The 22,645-nt window shown below is 42.9% G+C and overlaps 2 protein-coding genes across 2 annotated transcripts in view; both read right to left on the bottom strand.

Moving 5' to 3' along the window:
* The window catches only part of cax1 (cation/H+ exchanger protein 1), a 1,125,587-nt gene that overhangs the window by 151,661 nt on the left and 951,281 nt on the right, over nucleotides 1–22,645 (bottom strand). The gene's annotated exons all lie outside the window — the stretch shown is intronic.
* wnt5b (wingless-type MMTV integration site family, member 5b) overlaps nucleotides 4,106–22,645 on the bottom strand; it is a 149,073-nt gene continuing 130,533 nt past the window's right edge. The window contains exons 3-5 of the mRNA XM_017723127.2: nucleotides 21,704–21,951; nucleotides 15,718–16,010; nucleotides 4,106–5,924 (exon numbers count right to left, since the gene is read on the bottom strand). Of these exons, the coding sequence (XP_017578616.1) occupies nucleotides 5,466–5,924; nucleotides 15,718–16,010; nucleotides 21,704–21,951 (1,000 nt within the window). The 3' untranslated portion in view covers nucleotides 4,106–5,465. The remainder of the gene's footprint in view (nucleotides 5,925–15,717; nucleotides 16,011–21,703; nucleotides 21,952–22,645) is intronic.

Here is a 22,645-nt window from a genome sequence, read left to right as displayed (position 1 = left end):
TCAGTATAGACCAGTACCTCTGTACTGTTTTGATGCTGTCATTAGTTTTGAGATACCAAGTCATTATTTGAGACATTATCTTCATTCTTTTGAGATAAAATGTGTGTGTATATATACACACACACACTGCTCAAAAAAATAAAGGGAACACTCAAATAACACATCCTAGATCTGAATGAATGAAATATTCTCATTGAATACTTTGTTCTGTACAAAGTTGAATGTGCTGACAACAAAATCACACAAAAATCATCAATGGAAATCAAATTTATTAACCAATGGAGGCCTGGATTTGGAGTCACACACAAAATTAAAGTGGAAAAACACACGACAGGCTGATTCAACTTTGATGTGATGTCCTTAAAAAAAGTCAAAATGAGGCTCAGTATTGTGTGTGGCCTCCACGTGCCTGTATGACCTCCCTACAACGCCTGGGCAGCTCCTGATGAGGTGGCGGATGGTCTCCTGAGGGATCTCCTCCCAGACCTGGACTAAAGTATCCGCCAACTCCTGGACAGTCTGTGGTGCAACGTGGCGTTGGTGGATGGAGTGAGACATGATGTCCCAGATGTGCTCAATCAGATTCAGGTCTGGGGAACTGGCGGGCCAGTCCGTAGCTTCAATGCCTTCATCTTGCAGGAAGTGCTGACACAATCCAGCCACAGGAGGTCTAGCATTATCCTGCTTTAGGAGGAACCCAGGGCCAACCGCACCAGCATATGATCTCACAAGGGGTCTGAGGATCTCATTTCGGTACCTAATGGCAGTCAGGCTACCTCTGGCGAGCACATGGAGGGCTGTGCGGCCCTCCAAAGAAATGCCACCCCACACCATTACTGACCCACTGCCAATTGGTGGCCTGCTGGAGGTCATTTTGCAGGGCTCTGGCAGTGCTCCTCCTGTTCCTCCTTGCACAAAGGCAGAGGTAGCGGTCCTGCTGCTGGATTGTTGCCCTCCTACGGCCTCCTCCACGTCTCCTGGTGTACTGGCCTGTCTCCTGGTAGCGCCTCCAGCCTCTGGACACTACGCTGACAGACACAGCAAACCTTCTTGCCACAGCTCGCGTTGATGTGCCATCCTGGATGAGCTGCACTGCCTGAGCCACTTGTGTGGGTTGTAGAGTCCGTCTCATGCTACCACGAGTGTGAAAGCACCACCAACATTCAAAAGTGACCAAAACATCAGCCAGAAAGCAGAAAGGTACTGAGAAGTGGTCTGTGGTCTCCACCTGCAGAACCACTCCTTTATTGAGTGTGTCTTGCTAATTGCCAATAATTTCCACCTGTTGTCTGTTCCATTTGCACAACAGCTGTGAAATTGATTGTCAGTGTTGCTTCCTAAGTGGACAGTTTGATTTCACAGAAGTTTGATTAATTATTGATTATGATTAATGAGTTATATTGTGTTGTTTAACTGTTCCCTTTATTTTTTTGAGCAGTTTCTTCAGACAATAATAATAATAATAAACAATAGCCTGTAAAAATAATGACATATTATCATAATGGCAGAGCAGTTTGACTTATACTGAAAAAAATTAAATAAGTGGCAGGAATGAGCTTCCATATAATTCTGTGGTCATATGCACAAAATATTCTACATATTATTATATTTTTGTACCACTTCCCAACATCTCTTTATCCCCTTTATCCCCCTTTATCCCTGTGCCTCGATATATATATATATATATATATATATATATATATATATATATATATATATAAATGACTATAATAAATTTCCCTCTTTTGTTTCTCATTCAAAAAAGCAATTTAGAGCAAAACACACTTGACAACTTCATTGTCAATGGGTGGGCTAAACTGCTGTAGGTTAAATGGACAGATATATGTACATTTGCTAGTTTTCCTAATATCATAAAAACTGTTATTTCAACACGCACGGTTTCTGTGGCCTAGTTTTCATACATGGGCTGAGGTGTGAATGGTTTTCTATGAAAGTTACATACTGCATCAAATCTCCATGTTTTTTCGTTTGCTACGAGCCTTTTCATTCTTATTATTATTACTGAGACGCCACAAAAGTTACCAGAATATTCTCAGTTCAGATTTAGGCACTTTTAAACAACATGCAGTTGTGTGTTTGTTATGCTAAAATAAACTGCCTGGTCACAGTGGTGGGGCAACAGGACTGAAACCAATTAGGTCCTGTTAACAAAGAACAGGGTGTGAACAGAGAACCGTTCAGGGTGTTTACATCGTGGATTTGAAATATGTGCATGGGTAGGGCAAGATTTCTTGGAAAACCTGTTTGAACTGCATTTTTTCTTTCTGGCACATCTGTCCACAACATTACAACCTAGCACGGCCACTCCCAGCAATCTTAAGACAATCTGTGCTTCAACACTTTTTAAATATAGTATAAGGACAAGATATGTAATGCTTTTTTGTAAATATACACTAATTCTGAAATTGCCTGCAGTGCACTCTTGAGCTCATCTGAAATGGACTGATGCCATGTGGAAACATGTATTATGGTCTGATGAATCAACCTTTCAGATTATTTATGGAAATAATGGACGTCATGTTCTCCGGGCCAAAGAGGAAAAGGATTCATTCCACTCAGACTGTTACAAGTGTAAAGGTCAAAAGTCAAGGTCTGGTGTGCGGGTCCGTTAGTGCCCATGGCACAGGTAACTTCTATGAAGGCAACAGTAAGTTGAGAATAAGCCTATATTTACACAAAAACATTTAATGACGGAAAACATTCTTTTCCTTTGCTGCTTTTTTCCTGTTTAATTAAATTGAGGTTTGTAATATTGATCCTTTCAGGTATTTCCTGCTCAGGTGTATTTATTGATTAATGTCTTTTAAAAGGCTGTGGCTTCTGAATAAGCTGTGAAGCTGTGAGTCCTTCCCAAACTACCATTTCACTCAGTCACTTTGTCAGCATTACTATTATATCATATCACTGCTATGGACAACGTATATATATATATATGTATGCTGTCGCCTCACAGCAAGGAGGGCCTGGGTTCGATTCCCCGGCCGGGTGATCAGGGTCCTCTCTGTGTGGAGTTTGCATGTTCTCCCCGTGTCTTTGTGGGTTTCCTCCGGGTTCTCCGGTTTCCTCCCACAGTCCAAAGACATGCAGTCAGGCCAATTGGACATGCTAAGTTGCCCCTCGGTGTGAGTGACTGTCTGTGTCTGTCTGTCTGCCCTGCGATGGACTGGCGACCTGTCCAGGGTATATCCTGCCTTCTGCCCGAAGACTGCTGGGATAGGCTCCAGCACGACCCCGCGACCCTGACGGAGAAGCGGCTTAGAAAATGGATGGATGGATATATATACATATATGTATATATGTGTGTGTGTGTGTATTCTCTTTTCTTTTCACTTGCACACCTGATTTGATTTAATGAAACATTGATTAGTCAAAACAAATGTTGGATAATTAATAATTACAAATGAGCTGTCATGAGGAGAAATTTGGAAATAGTTGACTGAAAACACTGACATGCATAAAATCACTGCCTGTTGTCCCAGTGTGTTAATGTTATTAGATTAAATCGGTTTTGGTTCTATTTTTAATTTTTTTAAATTAAATAAAGCTTTTCAATGCATAAATGTCCTGACATTTTGTGCAAAGGACAAATAAACTTGAAACTTGAAATGACCAAAATACATTTTTGATAATTCTTCATTAAAACAGACATTTTTCCTTCACGGACTTACGTACTTAGCTGCTCGGGCAAACTAAGCCAAAACGTATAATTAAGGTGATATGCATATAGATTTGTCCTGCTGACTCAATCGCAATAAACATGAGACACAATGTTCTTCAGAGACAGAGTAGAGCAACGGTGTGTAAGAGAAAGTACATGGGAAATATATTGGTAGCTACAACGGCAAACTTGGTCCAGTGCACGCTGACTGAATACTCAGGAACCATCTGTAAATGTCTTGTCTATCCTTGATGTGTGTGAAGCTGCTGGAGGACACAAATCAACTGTAACTGTGTCATGCATGTAGCAACATGAATGAAAAACACTGAACTCTTTGCTCGTGTCAAGATGACTCAATATAGACTCGATCAGAGCCTGTCCCTTCGGAATTCATTATAGCAAAAGTGACTTTATATGGCACATACGTAATCATCACTATGAATATTTTTAATATTACTGGTTCGAATGATGGGGAAAATACATATACACAACAAGCATATGGTCATAGGGCTGCAAACAATTTAGATTAACATGTAAAGTCATGAACATTGTAATCACGTTGAAGTGTAATTTGCATACATGGACTGTTATTTACAAGTTTAGCATTCTTTCTCACAATTCATTGATCGACAAAGGCCTGACAACGGGCGAGAGCAGAACCCATTCCCTCCAGTGGCAAGTCGCCTCTGCTAAAATAGAGCTCAACAGTAGAAGCCTCTGTATCAAAAAATAATATTCAGAACAATATATACGACGTATAACATGAGAAGCAATTAATAAAATATAATCTGAACCACTATTGTTTGACTACAATAGTATTTTGCAGTCCTTATCATATAGCCTCATCTTTTTTTTTCCCTCTTACAAGACTCACATTCATTTCTGCGAAGCTCAGTGTACTGAGGCACCGCAGTTATCTGTGAAAAGCAACACGACATTCATTGGACATCAGCCCAGGGCAAGATGGAATTCCTTGAGACGATGCGAGGAAGACCCTGAAACACACAGAGAGCTCATACCAGCTAATAGTCAGCCAAGCAAAAAGCTTCTTTATATTAAGCCTAGAAGCCTGGTGGCTATTTTAAATCATTAGGAGGAGACAAGATGTTTCTGTGAGTAGAGTTGCTTTGGAGGACTTTCCCCATAACACAGAGTGCTGAGTGTCCTCTGGCAGGATTATTTCTTTCTGATCTTGGCAGATGGGTCATTGTTAAGATCTCCATGGCTCTGTGTGGCAGCGCTTCGGACCTTGAGAGGCGCAGCAACACAGATTTCACAGGTCAACATGAACTCATCACCCCATAGTTCCAAATTCCACCGTACTCATACGAGGTCACTGTCCGCCGCGAGGATTTGAAGAGCTCTAATGCAGGAGAGGTGGAGCGAGTCTGTAGAAGGGGATCAGGGAGGGCAGCACGCTGTTAAAGCAATGAGTTCAAAAGGTCATCTCCTGTTTCTCAAGAGAAGAATCATAAAGAGCAAGAGTCACGGATCACGCCAGGCCTGTTTCAAACTCGCTGACGAGGGAAAGAGGACAAAGCAACACATCTGCAACACTCTTTTGACTCCTTCTCCAGATGTTCGGCTTCTTTCGGTTCTCGAGTGAACTTCATTAAATTACCATTCACCACACACGTACACTTAATTATATACTTAAATTTTTCTTTATATTTATTATCATTGTCTTTGTACATCTTGCTCCGTCCTTTTCATCTGAGCCCAAAAAAGACCTGCCCCCAACTCCTTTAGTTTAGTGCATCCCTACGGCCCAGGGGGACCTCTGGGGCTACTTGCAGACAAACTGGTCGACCAGTGATGTGCAGCGCTTGCACTTGACGTAGCAGCACCAGTGGAACTTGCAGTGGCAGCGCTCATGCTTGTAGGTCTTGAACTGGTCGTAGCCGCGGCCGCAGCACATCAGCTCGCAGCCGTCCATGCCCTCTGAGGTTTTGTTGCAGAGGCGGCCCTGAGTGCCCAGCGAGCCCGTGCTCTCGTTGCGCAGGCAGTAGTCCGGGCTGGGGTCAATGTACGCCAGGTCCTCGGCTGTGGGAGGGTTGAAGCGGTTGTTGACCAGCTCCAGCTTGCCGCGCCGGCCAATGCGCATGGCGGCAGCACTGTCGTACTTCTCCTTGAGGAACTCGCCCACACGCCGGAAGTCGGCCAGCTGCAGCCAGCACGTCTTCAGGCTGCAGGAGCCTGACACACCATGGCACTTGCACGCCACGTTGGCCAGGTTGTACACCGCCTGGAGGAACACATGAAAAACATGATGATGTGCTGTTAGACAGTGGCGAGTTTCATTGTAAGGACTCATATCCTATATCTAGATTTCTGCTACAATCTGTGTTGAACAGAGATATGTAAGGGTCCAGCCTGCACCGCCTGCTGCCAGCAGATGGCGACGGGAGCAAGGCACCCAGCCTGCACCACCTGTTGTCAGCAGAGGGAGACGAGAGCAAGGTGCCCAGCCTGTACCGCCTGCTGCCAGCAGAGGGCGACAGCAGCAAGGCGCCCAGCCTGCACCGCCTGTTGTCAGCAGAGGGCGACGGCGGTGAGGAGCCGTGGACTAATCAGGCTCACTCGATTAAAAGCTTAAAAAAAGGCTTGAACAAGAAACTGCTCCAAGTTATGCAAAAGTGTTTGCTCCTTGCTCCTGATCTTCCTCTCATAATCACAGAGAAAGTGTCTTGCTTTCTGATTATCTTTTATTTCACCTTTTTCTAACTCAGCCTTTGTTTGAGCTGCTTTTGCCGTTTCCTTTGTTTGCCATTGTTCCCCGCCTCTTCATTTCCATTTTCCTTGAGGTGCTTTGCCTGTGGTCACCAGTGCATCCCAGTGGCGCAGTGGTAATGCCGCGGACTGCTGATCAATACAGCAGCGGTCCGGGTCAACTCATTAGCAACGTCAAACACACATTCTGTTGCCACATATATCTCCTTACTCCTTTTTCGCTGGCTTTCAGCTCTGCACTTGGGTCCGCCTCCCCACCATCCCGTAACAAGATAAAAGTCCTAACAGCTGGACTTATTACTTTACTATTAACAATAACTACTTATTTAAAATCTTTCTCTTCCAATAACAAATCCAAAGGTTAAATCTTGGAGTCCTTCTAGGCAGTACATTTTGAACCCATATAAACTGTTACAAAAACCGCCTTTTATCACATAAAACACATCGCTAAGGTCCAACTTTCTCAATCCTGTTATGCTTAACACACACTTTTATTACCACCACCCAGAGGAAAATAAATTAAAGAAGAATCACTAATTTCTCAACTGTTTCTCCTAAACCCCACTTAGAAGAAGAGGCGATTAACATCAACATTTCACTGTGAGAAGTTCTGGTGGTGAAGGAGAAGTCTGCACTGATGGAGAGCTGAAAGAGTTCTGTGATCGAGAACGGAGCTCTATAAGAAAACGACGAGATCTTACACTCTTCTTATGGAAATATTATTCAGTTGAGACTGGGGTGAGATGATTTAGGCACTAGAGTTAAGCCACCTTTGACAACATTTTGATCAAAGTGAGACAATCTGAGGGTTATTTCTCAGGATCCACATTTCTGTCTCAGTCTCACTCTGATTTCAAATAGGACACAACTGTGTCTACAAGAAGTAACTGAGATCAAGAGGAGACCATGTCTTTCCTCAGGGCAGGTTTGATTACTGTAACTCCCTGTTTTTCTCTGCAGAAATCTCTCAAAAACAACAAATTATCCACAACACTGCATGTGTGCTGGGGTCCAAGAGAAGTGACCATATTGGTCCAAATCCCTTCACCGGTTATTTGTCAAATTTAGGACTGGTTCTGAGATCACTTTATTGGTTCTTTATTGGATCATTCTCAGCACTGCAGTAATACTGATGTGGTGGTGGTGTGTTAGTGTGTGTTGTGCTGGTCTGAGTGGATGAGACACAGCAGAGCTGCTGGAGTTTTTAAACACCTCAGTGTCACTGCTGGACTGAGAACAGTCCACCAGCCACAAATATCCAGCCAACAGCGTCCTGTGACCACTGATGAAGGACTAGAGGATGACCAAAATGAGCTATTGTTTCTGAATTTACACCTACAAGGTGGACTAACAAGCTAGGAGAGTCTAATAGAGTGGAGAGTGAGTGGACACAGTGTTTAAAAACCACTCCATGGGGGTCCTGAGCACTAAAGAACAGGGTAAAAGGGGGTAACAAAGCATCAGAGAAACAGATGGACTACAGTCTGTAACTGTAGAACTACAAAGTGGACCTATATAGTAAGTGGAGCTGAAGCCTCAGGGAACAAAATTTGCTTTTGTGTGGCAACACTGCCCTCTAGAGGCCAACATGACTCACTACACTGGACCTGTATTTAACAGGGCAGTCTTGAACCTGGTAGAGCTTCCAGGGGCCTTTGGAGTTTACAGACCCTTAACAAACAGGGTGGCAATGAGAGCATTTGGAGAACAATGGGATCAATAGTCATTCTGTTCTAGAACACACAGAGAGCCCCACGTGCGCCGAGAGCGAACTTCCTGTCGATTATATTCACAGAAACTCCAGCTGAATCAATAGAGACATTTAAAGCACCGGCACACTTACCTAACACACATGTTGAGCATTTTTATCATTGTAACGGTACTGATCAACAACAAAAAGGAGCCGCCTGAATCAAAGACCTGCTTTTAAAGCTAACTTTGACAGGGTGAAGTGTAACGAGGAGCAGAACACGTTTATTTTAACTTAAATCCTGCTCACATGCTACGAATCAGACAGAACGGCGGAGCAGAAAACATCAATCGAACGCACACCTGTCGAACAAAAGTTTCAGCTGTTTTCCATACATGAGCACGTGCTGAACTCTAGATGAAGTACAATAAGCTGTGTTCTGTGTATGTGCTCCATCAGGTCCTTGAGGAAGGGGGGGGGGCGTGGGGGGGGGGGGGGGGTAGGGCGCTGGGGGTTGATAACTTTTTTTTTTTTTCCCCTTCACTGTGTCTTTGTGACTTTGCAGTCTCCTGAACATTGGAATATCAAAGGGATCTCTTTCCCTCTCTCTGTCTTTCAATCATTTGCAGTCTCTTTCTTCACCAGGGCCCCTGGCCTCACACCTCCCTTTAACACCTCATGCGAGACGGTGGTTTAACAGGCGTCTTTTACAGAGGTGCTGCAAAACCCCCCCCCCCCCCCCCCCACAACCCCACCCCCGCCCTGACTGACAGCTGCCGATGTCCCTTACCTGCTTGTTGTAGAAAGAGGGCGAAGACTGAGTTTTAACACTTCGTAATACATTCTCTGTCAAAACACCACCTCACCTGCATACCAGCCTGGCCACCTGCCACAGACACACACACATACGAGTAGCTACTCACACCTACACCTCCAACACCTCGAATACCTTCCATCCAAAACGATACAAAACCAAAACCATGTGCTTTCTCGGTTCATCCTCTTTCTTTCTGTCTCTTCCTTGCTCCCCCCCCCCCCCCACACCCCTTCATGGTGTGACGGACAGCCAGGCTCATTGGTGCAGAGAAAGGACACGGTCTTGGGCATCGACACAATGAAGCATGCTCAGACAGGGCTGGGGCCGGCTGGGGTGGGGGACCGGCAGGGGTAAACAAACGGCCCTAAAGGTGCACAGATAAGAGGAGCCCGGGAAAGTGGAGCTCAAATAAACAAACCCCAGTCTTCTCCAGGCTCCTGCGACCATGTCTCGCAATTCCTCACATTTCTGTTTGTTCAAGTAGCAGATTAGTACAACGTCGTATCAAAACTACTCGATCTTTTCTTTGCATTGTGTGGACGACACAATGAATGGACTGATAGAAATGGGAACGCTTCACTTTACAGTCTTCTAAGTACTTCTAAGGTGCTAACTCCAAAGCACTACAGTTATTTTGGCAACATGACGGTAATTTCTGATCCAGTTTAACGAAATTACACCGAAACTGAGCAAGTGTGAGGCACAGTCTCCAAAGCGCTGTGTGATTACTTAGGATGAAATCAAGATAAGCACCAAGATAGTCTACCTAATTTACATGGACAGGTTCTAGCTATTAAGCTGACAAAGGACATAGTTAAATGTCTCATATTTGGAGTAACAAGGTGGTGAATACACAAGTTCAAAGAAACGTCACACATTTAAGCAGTAACATAAATTAGAAAGAACTCCAAGGACCGGTTCAATTATATGAGATAAAATGACGGCATAAAATAAACAGATAATGTTAAATGAAATGTAGCAAGTGAAATGACCCAGAGTAATAATTACTGCTTTATTTTATACCAAAATTTGATTTACTTTAGGTAATAAAAAGGTTTATACTGCGTTAAAACTACTTTATTCATATAATTTTTAAAATAATAATAATAATAATAACAACAAATTACATTTATATAGCGCCTTTCACAAACCCAAGGTCGCTTCACATAGCATGGGCAATAAATAAATAAATAAATAAACTTTTATGTCTTGTAACTTTCTGGTATCTGGTACTTCTTACCCAAAATTATTGCACAGTACTTTGGAGTTTGTGCCCCACACTTACTTGGTTAATAGCTACAACTTAGGGCTCTGTAGAGGAAAGCGTTTCTAAAATTGTATGAAATAACATTTCATGACAGAAACATCTGTCCTGTTAATATTTCAGAGATGTGAAGTTGTGTTACAACAGCGATCAGGGCTGGCTATACCTAGCGATCTAGCTATATGCAGTTGCTTAGGGCCTCAAAGTCACCAGGATGATTATTTGTTTTTGTCAAAAATGCAGCGCGTTAATAGATAAAAAAAAAAGAAGTAATAATTCAATCTTATAAACAAAGAATATGAATGGGGCAAATATAAGACGGTGCTTTGGGTTCCCTAATGTTCCATTCACTGATGAGCTGAATTTAATTCATATACGCACATCATTTCCACATAAATAACGTATCGGTTATTGGAATGTACATTGCAAAAATTTTCTTCTCATTCTAGTTGATCTAGTTCATTTAATATTTCCCATTTTGAGACTGTCATGCAGTTATTAGAAGATTATTCACCTAATTTCTAGACAATTCACACCTGTTTTAAGTCATTTTATCAAGTAAAATTCTCACTATACTGGCAGATAATTTAACTGGCTTCAAGCTCATTTCTTACAACAAGCTAAATTATCTGCAAATATAGAGATTTTAAAAAAAAATAAAATTACTCAAAACAAGAAAAAAATATTTGGAAATAAGTTAAAATAATCTCATTATAAGACTATAACAGTCTCAACAGGAGAAATATTGGATTAGAAAAGATTTATTGACTATATTTAAATAATTTAATTTGACAAGATTTTTTACAGCGTAAGCAAAATGAAAGACTCTCTTGATGTAGAACGCCGCAAAAAAAACGTGGTATCTTCTCAAGCCAAATTATCTAGTTAATATATGTAATATGGTTGTGCATTTATTTCTAATATTATTTAGCTGATTTCTACCTTTCTTTTTCCACCTGTTTTAAGCAACTTTATGAAGTGAATCTCTCACTGTACTGGCAGATAATTTAGAGCAATTCAAGCACATTTCGTAAAACAAGTAAAAAATGTTTGGGAATAAGTTAATCTTACAATATGCTTACAACAACCTCAACTTGAAAAATATTGGATATATCAACTAGATTTGAGATAAGTATAATCTGTGCATAAAGCTATGTTTAAATCAAGTGAGCAAAATCCATTCAAGCTATTTTTCCTAATAGTAAAAACTCACTATATTACCATTATATTAGTTTTGGCATCCTGGATATTCTACATAAACACAATCACAAACATACTACTTACAGCACTTCTCTAGTGGTGCTATTTAATTAGATTAAAGTTATTGCAACATTAATATTGGATATTTTGTACGTTATGTAACAAAACTGTTCGGTCCTCCTAGCTCACCTACCTGTTCTAGAGTGAATCCAAATTGTGCAAAATGTCTAAGGCATAAAAATTAGGTGTGTGTGTGTGTGTGTGTGTGTTTTGTCAGTGTCAAACAGCTCTGCTCCACTTCATCTCTGCGGCAGCGGACGAGTCCTTCACCGGCGGCTTTTGTGACCCACACAGCCGTGACCGCACACTAACCACACACACTATACCTCACCAAAGCACCCCCTAACCCCAAGGCCGTGAGCCATGAGGCATCGGGGAGGCTATATCTATTGCCCCCGATACGCTTCTGTCACCTGCACAAAGGCCTGCCAGCACTAAGTCTCTCCACGCAAGACAAATCTCCAGCAAACAAGCCGAGCAAAAAAGACCCGCCAGCAAAGAGCAGAGGGGTCGCCCGGGGCAACGGCTGCATGAAACAGCGCCGCGCCACGCCCTCTCCACGCCCGCCCTGGGGTCACCCTCTTCCTCCGCTGAGGGCGAGGGCAGTTCAAGAAAAAAAAGCAAGAAAGGGCAACAATAAAAGCTGCTCTCCATCGACCCGGCAGCCAATAACTCTTCAAGGGGAAGAAAAGCGAAGGGTTGGAGAGAGGTCATCCGAGGCTCATCGGCTCCACAGAGATTACGCTCAGAGATGGTATCATTAGTATTTGATCCATACTTCTACTCTTATTGATAATGTTTATCGATTCAGAACGTTAGCACTACTCTTTTCAGTTCTTGTCCTACCCTAAGGGTCAGAATGATTTAACTTCTCAGCCTCATAACTACATAAATTAGACAGTAGTTCCATAGCAGTTAGTGAATGCTAAGCCTTGTGTGGTGTTGATGTGTTTGTTACTCAGTGGTCTGGTGGACCCACCATGCATTTAAGTCAAAAGAGCCATAAAAATATATGTAACAATACCAGATGTTTAAAATATCGCAAGTGTCCAGTATAGGGCTCTCCTTTAGCAGCTGTAGCCAGTCAGCAGCCTGTCCATGTTGTCCATCCTTTCTCACACACACACACAGGTTATTTTATGTGCTTCACAGAAAATGAACAAAGACCAAGGAATCTGAGGTTGAAAGAATAATAATATATAGAAATAAATTTTTATTATAAAAATTATTTTTTGGGGGGGTAAACATTGAAAATGGGTTCACAGACCTGAACACCACACAAGGGTTAAATAAGAATTCCATCAAAAAAAAAGAAACTTATTGAGTCAGAATTACTTGCAGTTGTGTTGTCCAAACGTCTGAAGGGTTTATTGCCTCTAAAAGTTCCCTCACAGAAAGTTATTACATGAAATGGCTGTGAATACACGGACAGTCTGACAGTTTTCTGATGGTAGCTCTAATGAGGATTCGGTCTAAAATATATTATTGAAATCCATTCATGGGAAGGCTAAATACTTTGTCAGATTTACCACAGTTTCACCATTATCAACATTACTTTTAAAAACTCAGATATGTAGGCTCACTGGTCATTAAGGGTAATAAAAAAATGTGTATATTTGTGTTGTAGACATCGCAGCCCCTGGTTCCTATCACCACCACTGTAAAGAGCTCAGCAGAAGCGTTTACGTTTGACCTCCCAGATGCTCCAGTTCTTACTCATTTATAACCGGCCCCCACTCAGACCCAAACATTAGGGGGCATCCCCTGCTTCCTTTCACAGGACTCATCTAGGCCTTGACCTCCTCACCTGGAGAGCAGAGCCGCTGGGAAGTGCCATAACCCAGAGAGAGGCCATCTCCTCTGTAAACACCTTAAACCAGCTCATCTGGCCAAAAACAAACACGGTGAGAGCAGAGCTACGCCGCACTCCGCACCCACATTAGTAGGCAAATGGACTTTTTATGACGCCGTGTGTCATCGCGAAAAGCACTCAGGGGACTGCTCTGATGGCCACAGGGGTGCGGCCTGCCAGCGAGCACGGCACCAGAGCACATTCCTGCCTGGCCTGGAGCTGCGGCAAGAGCCACTGACATTCTGCAGCGGGGCTCAGCGAGACGATAAGGCAGCCCCGCGCTTTACACCCACCTGAGAGCATCAAAAGGCAGCAGTTGCCTCTGGCCAGGCACCCCTACACACAGGCACACAAAGAAACTGGGCAAGGGATTCAGGGACTTTTCTTTTTCCTCTTACACGCAGCAGATCAAAGAAATCAACAACCAAGGGCTTCTTCAAACAAAGAGCAAACAGTCATCAGCTCAACACTGCGTGAGGATCCAAGTGAAGCCCACTCAACATGAGGTCTAATCTGACTTTCCCTGAACTGCTTAACTCGAGCCTTATAATTCAGCAGGGATGGTCGATATGGCACAAATACCACAATACTTGCATCCTAAAAGTTTGACAAACTGGAACAGAGGAAATGTAACTAGTAGTGTTGCAATGTAAAATAAAGTAATATAAAAACAATTTAACATTGCCCATACTGCACTGCTCTAAATTCAACAGGACTAATTATGCCCTCTTTTCAACATGGAGTTGATCTGTGTAATATGTAATATGATCTGTGTAGTATGGTAAGCAGATATGAGATGGAGGAAGTGAAGCATGGAAAAAAAAGTAAGCCAACTGAATATGCATATGGTTTATACATATAAAATATACAAACGAACATTACAGCAACACAACTACTGCCGAATGTAAGTGAACCGGGTGACACTTTATTGTGAGTGGTCCTTTCTAGATAAAACACTCAATGGACTCTCAGTGACATGTCAAAGACATATAAGGGTTAGGATTAGGCTTTGGGTTGAGGTTAAGGTTAGGTTTAGGCCCAGGGTCAGGATTAGGTCTTGGGTTGAGGTTAGTGTTAGGGTTAGGGCCAGGGTGAGGGTTAGGGCCAGGGTGAGGGTTAGGGTTAGGGCCAGGGTGAGGGTTAGGGTTAGGGCCAGGGTGAGGGTTAGGTTTAGGTTTTGGGTTGAGGTTAAGGTTAGGGTTAGGCCAAGGGTGAGGGTTAGGTGTTGGGTAAGGTTGTTAAGGTTAGGTTCTGGGTAATGGAAGTAACAGATTAACAACACATCTACTTAAAGTAACGTATCAACAGAACAGCTACAAGCTATTTACTTCAGTGTATTCAGGTGCTGCACCACTGCTACTTCACTATGTTGCTGCTGTGTTACTGATACTCTGTTAAGAGTTTGTACATCAGCTACAAAGGACCACTCCGAATAACCCGAAAGACAAAACTGTAATGATGTTTCCATGTGTATAAAACACAAAACTACATCAACAACTTACATTTGGCACTAAAACTAAGTAACCTTTGGCACTAAAAGTAAGTTGATGTAATATATTTTCTTTGCATGAACACATTTGAATCAAGTCAATTCAATGCATCACTTTTTCACCAATTCTAGCTTCAGGAGCGGGATTAGAGAGAAACGGGAGATGCGTCTTGTTGGGTAAAGTCCAGAGCCTGGCTGTGGAAAAGGAATGTGCTTTGACCTTCTGACTCTAACCAGACTCCAAGGGCATTAGCCTTGCGCAGAGGCCATTTGGTCACTTCCAGTAAATTATTTCTCCCTCTGGTTCAGGCTGTTAGGCCACTATTCACAGAGAGTGCTGATGTTCTGTTCTGGTCTACAGGAGACATGTGGACTGCTTCAGTCTTGCTCACGCACAAAACATACACTAAATAAACTGGTTTGTGTTTACACGGTGCTCGGGTTTCCAGACTGGTTTCACGCCTCTATAAAACCAAAACACTATTAAGAGGCTCTGGCATGCACCAGCACCACTGTGTATCTGGGACTTCCTTCTGGTCCAGTAGATGCTGCTTTTGTTCTTGCTTACTCTAATGTACTATGGTCTCTAGGGCTGCAGAATATGGACAAAAATAATATTGCAATTACAATGCTGCATAATGCATTTGTGCTGTGCTTTGCAATATGTTAAAACACTGTTAATTTGCCATTGTTAAAGAGTGCCAGCATTTCCTTTGGTTAGATTATATGAATGCCTTAGTTCCTCAAAACACTCGTGGAAAATGCAAAGCCACAAAGCTCACAACACGACAAAGAACGTGCAATTTTTTCACGTTTGTCTATTTCAGCTTTCGGTGGCATCAATGCTGAAGAAGTGGTGACAATTTACTTGAACCTTGCTACATTACACTGCAGGACACATCAACTCTGTACAGTTATAAAAACTCAGTTTCTCACCATTCGCCCAGCTTCATTGTTCTGCAGGTTCATTAGTGTGCGTGCGTGCTCTGTGGAGCCTCGTGGGTAGTTCTTTTCCCGTTCCCGTGCGTCCACAAACTCCCTGGCGAAGCGGTAGCCGTAGTTGACGTTGTCCCCGCAGCCGCCCCACAGCCAGTCCCGTGGCAGGTCTCTGGGCCGTGCCGCTCGGCTGCAGCCACAGGTGGACAGCTCACCCTCTCGGCATGCCCGGCTGATTGCGTTCACCACACCTGCAGCGCTGATGGCGTAGGTGAACGCTGTTTCTCTGCTGCCTGGAGAAAAGTAGCACAGACATTCACCATGAAGTTGTAGTCTGGAGAGCGGGGCAAAGAAGATCATGTGGTCACACTTTATTTTAACCCCTTAAAATCCCAGGCTTATTACTGAATAACTGCAGGGACTTTAGTGCGAACTGGCTGAGCTATTCTTAGATTATAGAAGTGTGTAATAAAACTTTAACGCCATTTAAGGGGTTAATGGTCCCCCATAGTTTATACTACAAATTCTCAAACTGTTAACAAAGTCTGGTGATTATAAGCAGTGTTAGTTTTAGGACTGGGGGTAAGCCCAAGGCTTAAAGGGGCAAATGCTATTTGTGTACATGGATGTGAACAATGCATTGAATGCTGTTCACTGTATGCGGTATTATATGGAGTTCTCAGCAGTGATGTCATGAAAATGTGATTAAAAATAACAGCGTCAAATTTATATCAAAACATCTTTATACTCTCTTCTAATTAAGAGGGCAATCACACTAAAGCACCCCAAACAGTTCTGTATGCTTGTTAACTGCATTCTTGGAGCAACTGCCTCCTGTCCTCCTGTTTGTAAGAGAGGCTAGTAGAGTTTATTCACAAAACTTATGGTCTGGTTCACATCTGTGCACCACTTTACTACCAAGTGTTCAACGCCGACTAATCAAACTGGAAGCATGCTTTACAAGTAAATTACAACTTACAGGATAAATAAAATCAAATAATCTAGGCTAATTAAAGGCTGAGGCATAACAAATACCTTTTTTAGATAATTAAAACACAAACTACAGATAGAGATCGATTTGTACCAATATGGTTCAGAACAAACAGTAAAATGATACAAAGAGGACATGCCTTAATTAAGAGACCCATATTAGTCCCACAACAGGGAAACTTCACCTCCACATTTAACCCATCCATGAAGTGAAACACCACATACACTAGGGGGCAGTGAGAACACTTGCCCGGAGCAGTGGGCAGCCCAATCCGCAGCGCCCGGGAAGCAGTTGGGGGTTAGGTGTCTTGCTCAAGGACACCTCAGTCATGTGCTGTCGGCTCTGGGGATCAAACCGGCGACCTTCCGGTCACGAGGCTGGATCCCTAACCTCCAGCCCACCTCAGGGGCATTAGTGTTATCACATTGAATAGTTAAATGGATTTAATTAAGAATGCATAGGACATTTACACTTCCATCAAATGACAGTACCTACAGTAACTACAGGTGGACAGTGCACACCTGTAGTTCATGTAAATGGCAAATAGTGCTGCATTAGTCCATTTACATTAACTACAGTTGTGCTCTGGTCCAATTTAACCCCCGAACAGGACCAAGGTTAGGTTTAGTTGAACGCAAGTAAGACATAAGGAGAGTATCTACAAAGCGTCTACAGAGGATCATCCAAATACAGTCTCCTGCAGGAGTCCCAGTAATCAGGCATTGCTGAAACAATGCAAGCACTGTTGCTATTGTTGCACTGTTAGTCCCTCATTATGATTTCTTTCTTACTACTTTTACTCCCAACCTGATCGGCTGCATATTCAGCAATACTTACTCTTTATTTATAGTCCCAAAACCCATTCACTCCATTCCTAGAGAGAACCAAGAAATACCAAAAGCATTGTATGTATCTTTACTGGATTACAAGGGCCAGATTTCTTTAGCCTGTTGAAAACTCAACAATGAACAATGCATTTTTCACCAATTAACTATTTACAAAAAAATCGGAACATTCTCAAACTGTGGAAAAAAAGCCTACGCAGAGGTCCGGTGTTTGGTGGAGTCCAAAGCCGTCAACTTGAGCCATGGGAGAGTAAGTACGACGGGTGGACAGGTTTAGCAGCCTTCATATGAGGCGAGGAAAACAGCGACATGGTCTGCAGGGGTTTCCTGCCACAAAGGCGTGAGCTTTATATAAATTCACTCTCGCATACTTTCACATCTGCCGTGCACATGGTACCTGATGTGTTTCCATCCGTGTATCAAGCATCTGGAATGCAGCTTTCACATAACTCAACAGCACACGCAAGACTGTATTTAAGCACTTCCTACAAGTGCTTAACAGCACAGCATTAATAACGGAAGTCTGTCCTGCGCAGGCCGGCCTTTAAACGCTACACAGGCACACGCAAACCGAACAAACCATTACGGTCTCCAAATGCAGGCACTATGGTCCATCAGATAATAAGAGCACACTTAAGAAAACGTGTTTATTTTCATTTCAGATGATGCTTACCAGCAGCAATTTGGGTAAAAAGTCAGGATACAGTACAGCCTTACAACTGATGCCAATGACATACGAAATATGACCAAATATGCCATCCCATGTTCCTTAACCCCTCAAACCAGTGGACATCAGCCCTAATCCTAGAGAATTACAATCCTGCATAGTTTAGTTCCAACTTGTAGCCTCTGCAGAAAGGTAGATCTCCAGGACCAAGGTTAGTGAGCACTGCCTTAAGCTCTTAAATATGAATTCCTTTCTAGTTACTGAATAATGTATAGTAGTTACTGAATAACACGTCTCAGTATTAATCACTTAATAATAAGCCTGGGGTTGAAGGGTTTAACACATTATCATATAATCTAGCACACTGTCCCATTTCATCTTGTAATATCTAACGCCATGTACCACAGTATCTAATACATCATCTCATACTATATAACACAATGTCTCATAATACCTAACACTGTTCTATAACAGCTAAAACAATGTCCCATAATACCTAACACTCTGTCCCATAATACCTAACACTCTGTCCCATAATACCTAACACTCTGTCCCATAATACTTAACATTCTGTACTTTTAATACATAACACTCTGTCCCATAATACCTAACACTCTGTCCCATAATACCTAACACTCTGTCCCATAATACTTAATATTCTGTCCTTTTAATACATAACACTCTGTCCCATAATACCTAACACTCTGTCCCATAATACTTAACATTCTGTCCTTTTAATACCCAACACACTGTCTCATAATACCTAACACACTGTCTCATAATACCCAACACACTGTCTCATAATACCTAACACACTGTCTCATAATACCCAACACACTGTCCCATAATACCCAACACACTGTCTCATAATACCTAACACACTGTCCCATAATACCCAACACACTGTATCATAATACCCAACACACTGTCCCATAATACCTAACACACTGTCCCATAATACCCAACACACTCATAATACCCAACACACTGTCTCATAATACCCAACACACTGTCTCATAATACCCAACACACTGTCTCATAATACCTAACACACTGTCCCATAATACCCAACACACTGTCTCATAATACCCAACACACTGTCCCATAATACCCAACACACTGTCTCATAATACCCAACACACTGTCCCATTACACTTATCGCTGTCCTATAACACCTAACATAACATCCCATAATACCTAACATACTGTCTCATAATACCCAACACACTGTCTCATAATACCCAACACACTGTCCCATTACACTTATCGCTGTCCTATAACACCTAACATAACATCCCATAATACCTAACATACTGTCTCATAATACCCAACACACTGTCTCATAATACCCAACACACTGTCCCATTACACTTATCGCTGTCCTATAACACCTAACATAACATCCCATAATACCTAACATACTGTCTCATAATACCCAACACACTGTCCCATTACACTTATCGCTGTCCTATAACACCTAACATAACATCCCATAATACCTAACATACTGTCTCATAATACCCAACACACTGTCTCATAATACCCAACACACTGTCCCATTACACTTATCGCTGTCCTATAACACCTAACATAACATCCCATAATACCTAACATACTGTCTCATAATACCCAACACACTGTCTCATAATACCCAACACACTGTCCCATTACACTTATCGCTGTCCTATAACACCTAACATAACATCCCATAATACCTAACATACTGTCTCATAATACCCAACACACTGTCCCATTACACTTATCGCTGTCCTATAACACCTAACATAACATCCCATAATACCTAACATACTGTCTCATAATACCCAACACACTGTCTCATAATACCCAACACACTGTCCCATTACACTTATCGCTGTCCTATAACACCTAACATAACATCCCATAATACCTAACATACTGTCTCATAATACCTAACACTGTGGCCATAATTTTTAACACTCTGTCTAACAGCATCTGTCTCACAATACTTAATACACTGTCCGATGATACCAGACACACCACCAAGCCACAAGACCACAATTAAAATGTGTCGCCAGAATTACAGAAAGATGTTAATCCTTCCTGCAAATTGTCTGTACAAGACGCAAAATTTGAGCGTCACTTCAGGGCGACATATTTCGTTATTTTACGAGTGAAAATACGTTAACACGTCCTTTACACACTACTGTACATTTTTATAATGCGCAATTACTGTTTATCTGCTGAATTTCACACGTTGGAAAAAATTAAAACATAAAATGTGGCCTGTGCTAAAGTTATGGTTCATTTCATGGTTTATTTTCCAGTGTGTTAAACTCAGCAAATAAACAGGAACTGTGCCCTGAAACTTGCCATGTTTAAGCTGCATGTTCCCTGTGGAGGACGCATTAACCATTTCTCACACTTTAGCACACAGCTGTATAATCCTTATACACACTGCGCCACGTCACCTGCTTACCTAGAATACCTGGATTTACCCTGCATGTAAATAAATAAGTGGCAGTAATCTGCTCTCTTTGATTCGAGGGGAAAGCAACAGTCCTCGCCAACTTTATCCCCAAACACACTAATCTGGCCCCCTATAAACCGCGTGTGAGTGCGCCCACATTCCTCCGCTGCGCCTCCTCGACGCACAGAGCCGCTTTTATTGGCCTTTGGTGCGAGACTTCAAACAGAAAGCCCGGATCTGCCGAGCCCGTGTCATTGCGGGGCTGCATTTGAAAAGGACAATGGCTCGCCTAGCACCTCCACACCAAGAGCCCTGAACTGACTGCGGAGGGGGGCTCTCTTACACCTCACTGCGCTGCCGAGCGGAACTCACACTCAATTGCTGCTATAAGGGAAGACGGTCCTTTGTATGCACGCAATGCCGATGCATGTCCTTATCGGCTGAGAGAGAGAGAGAGAGAGAGAGAGAGAGAGAAAAGACCAGCGGCCTCGCTGATGGTGAAGCTTCTTAATCGAATTTCCCCGTTCCACCTTAAATGGTTACTTAATATAGTTACATTACTTTCAAAGGCGCTGTTTTAGCCAGCAAGAGCTTCTTAATCGAAATTTCCCGTTCCACCTTAAATGATGCAACAGTTTACATTACTTTCAATGGCGCAGTTTTAGCCAGCAAGAGCTTCTTAATCGAAATTTCCCGTTCCACCTTAAATGGTGCAAGAGTTATACTACATTCAGGGGCGCTTATTGTTCGGCTTTTCCCGGGAAATATCGTGGTGACTAAAACAGCGCCCTTGAATGCACTGGAACTGTTGCACCATTTAAGGTAGAACGGAAATATTCAACCACGAAGCTCTTGGCAAAAACAGCGCCATTGAATGTAACGTAATGCTGGCCCATTTAAGGTGGAACGGGGTCATTCGAACAAGAAGCTCCTCGCTAAAACAGCGCCTTTGCTCCAACTTGGTGACACTTCCATTCCAGTTTGCATCTCCAGAACCTGAGCAGAGGCGCGCTTGACCGCAGCATAGCACTCACCTATCTGCATGACCCGGCCGAAGACAGACGTGTTGTCCACGGTGCTGCAGTTCCACCGCCTCTGTCTGAACTGGTACTGGCACTCCTTGATGCCAGTCTTGGCCCCCTCGCCGATGTACACCATGTGGTCCTGGTAGAGCTGGCACAGCTTCCTCTGGCCCTGCGACAGACCCGTCAGCTGGCTGCACAGCGGCTGAGCTCCGATGATGTACATCTCCGGCCTCTGGATGGGGTTCATGGCTAAAGACCTGCGCCAGAGGACAAGAGCTGTGTGTCAGCCTACCACCCGCACAACACCTCTGCACCGCAGCGCATAGTTTGAGCCTTTTCCACTTTATTTCTAAACTATATTCACCAAAAACACCACACGGCCCACAAGGCTCGCTGAACGTCTTGGCAACGAACTGTACCAAAGGGGAACCCCACCAAATCTTCAAAATGTCCACATAATTAAGTGGTTCAGGTGTAAACAAAGCCCTTCGGAGTGGTTCGGTGTGGAATGCTCTGTTCTATAGAAACATAAGAGTCAGAATTGCTCACAGAGGTCGTGGTAGGAACCAGACGTCCACCTTTTAAAAGTTCCCTTACAGAAAGTTATTACACTCAATGGTTATGAAGACACTCAGCCTGATCCCTGAGACACTGTTTGACAATAGCTCTGTGACACATTTTCGGCCTAAAGGTCTTCCTCACCCATTTATTTGAATCTATTATGACGGAGGGATAGATGAAGGGTGTTGTAAGACAAAATAGTCCCCATAAAAACATTTCTTCTTCCAGATTGTCTGCTGTTTCCACCATAAGCACTGCATACAAAAACCTAAATACTTCAAAGACGCGCGTAGGTTCACTGGTGGCTTTGGAAGGTAAATAAACAGGCTATATTTGTGTTGTAGACACGGCGACTCCTGGTTCCCACCACCACCACTGTAAAGAAGTTTC

This window comes from Pygocentrus nattereri, chromosome 1 (genome assembly GCF_015220715.1).
Source record: "Pygocentrus nattereri isolate fPygNat1 chromosome 1, fPygNat1.pri, whole genome shotgun sequence".
NCBI lineage: Eukaryota > Metazoa > Chordata > Actinopteri > Characiformes > Serrasalmidae > Pygocentrus > Pygocentrus nattereri.
Note: the sequence above shows the minus strand (reverse complement) of the source record. Positions and strands in the feature narration are given on the sequence as shown.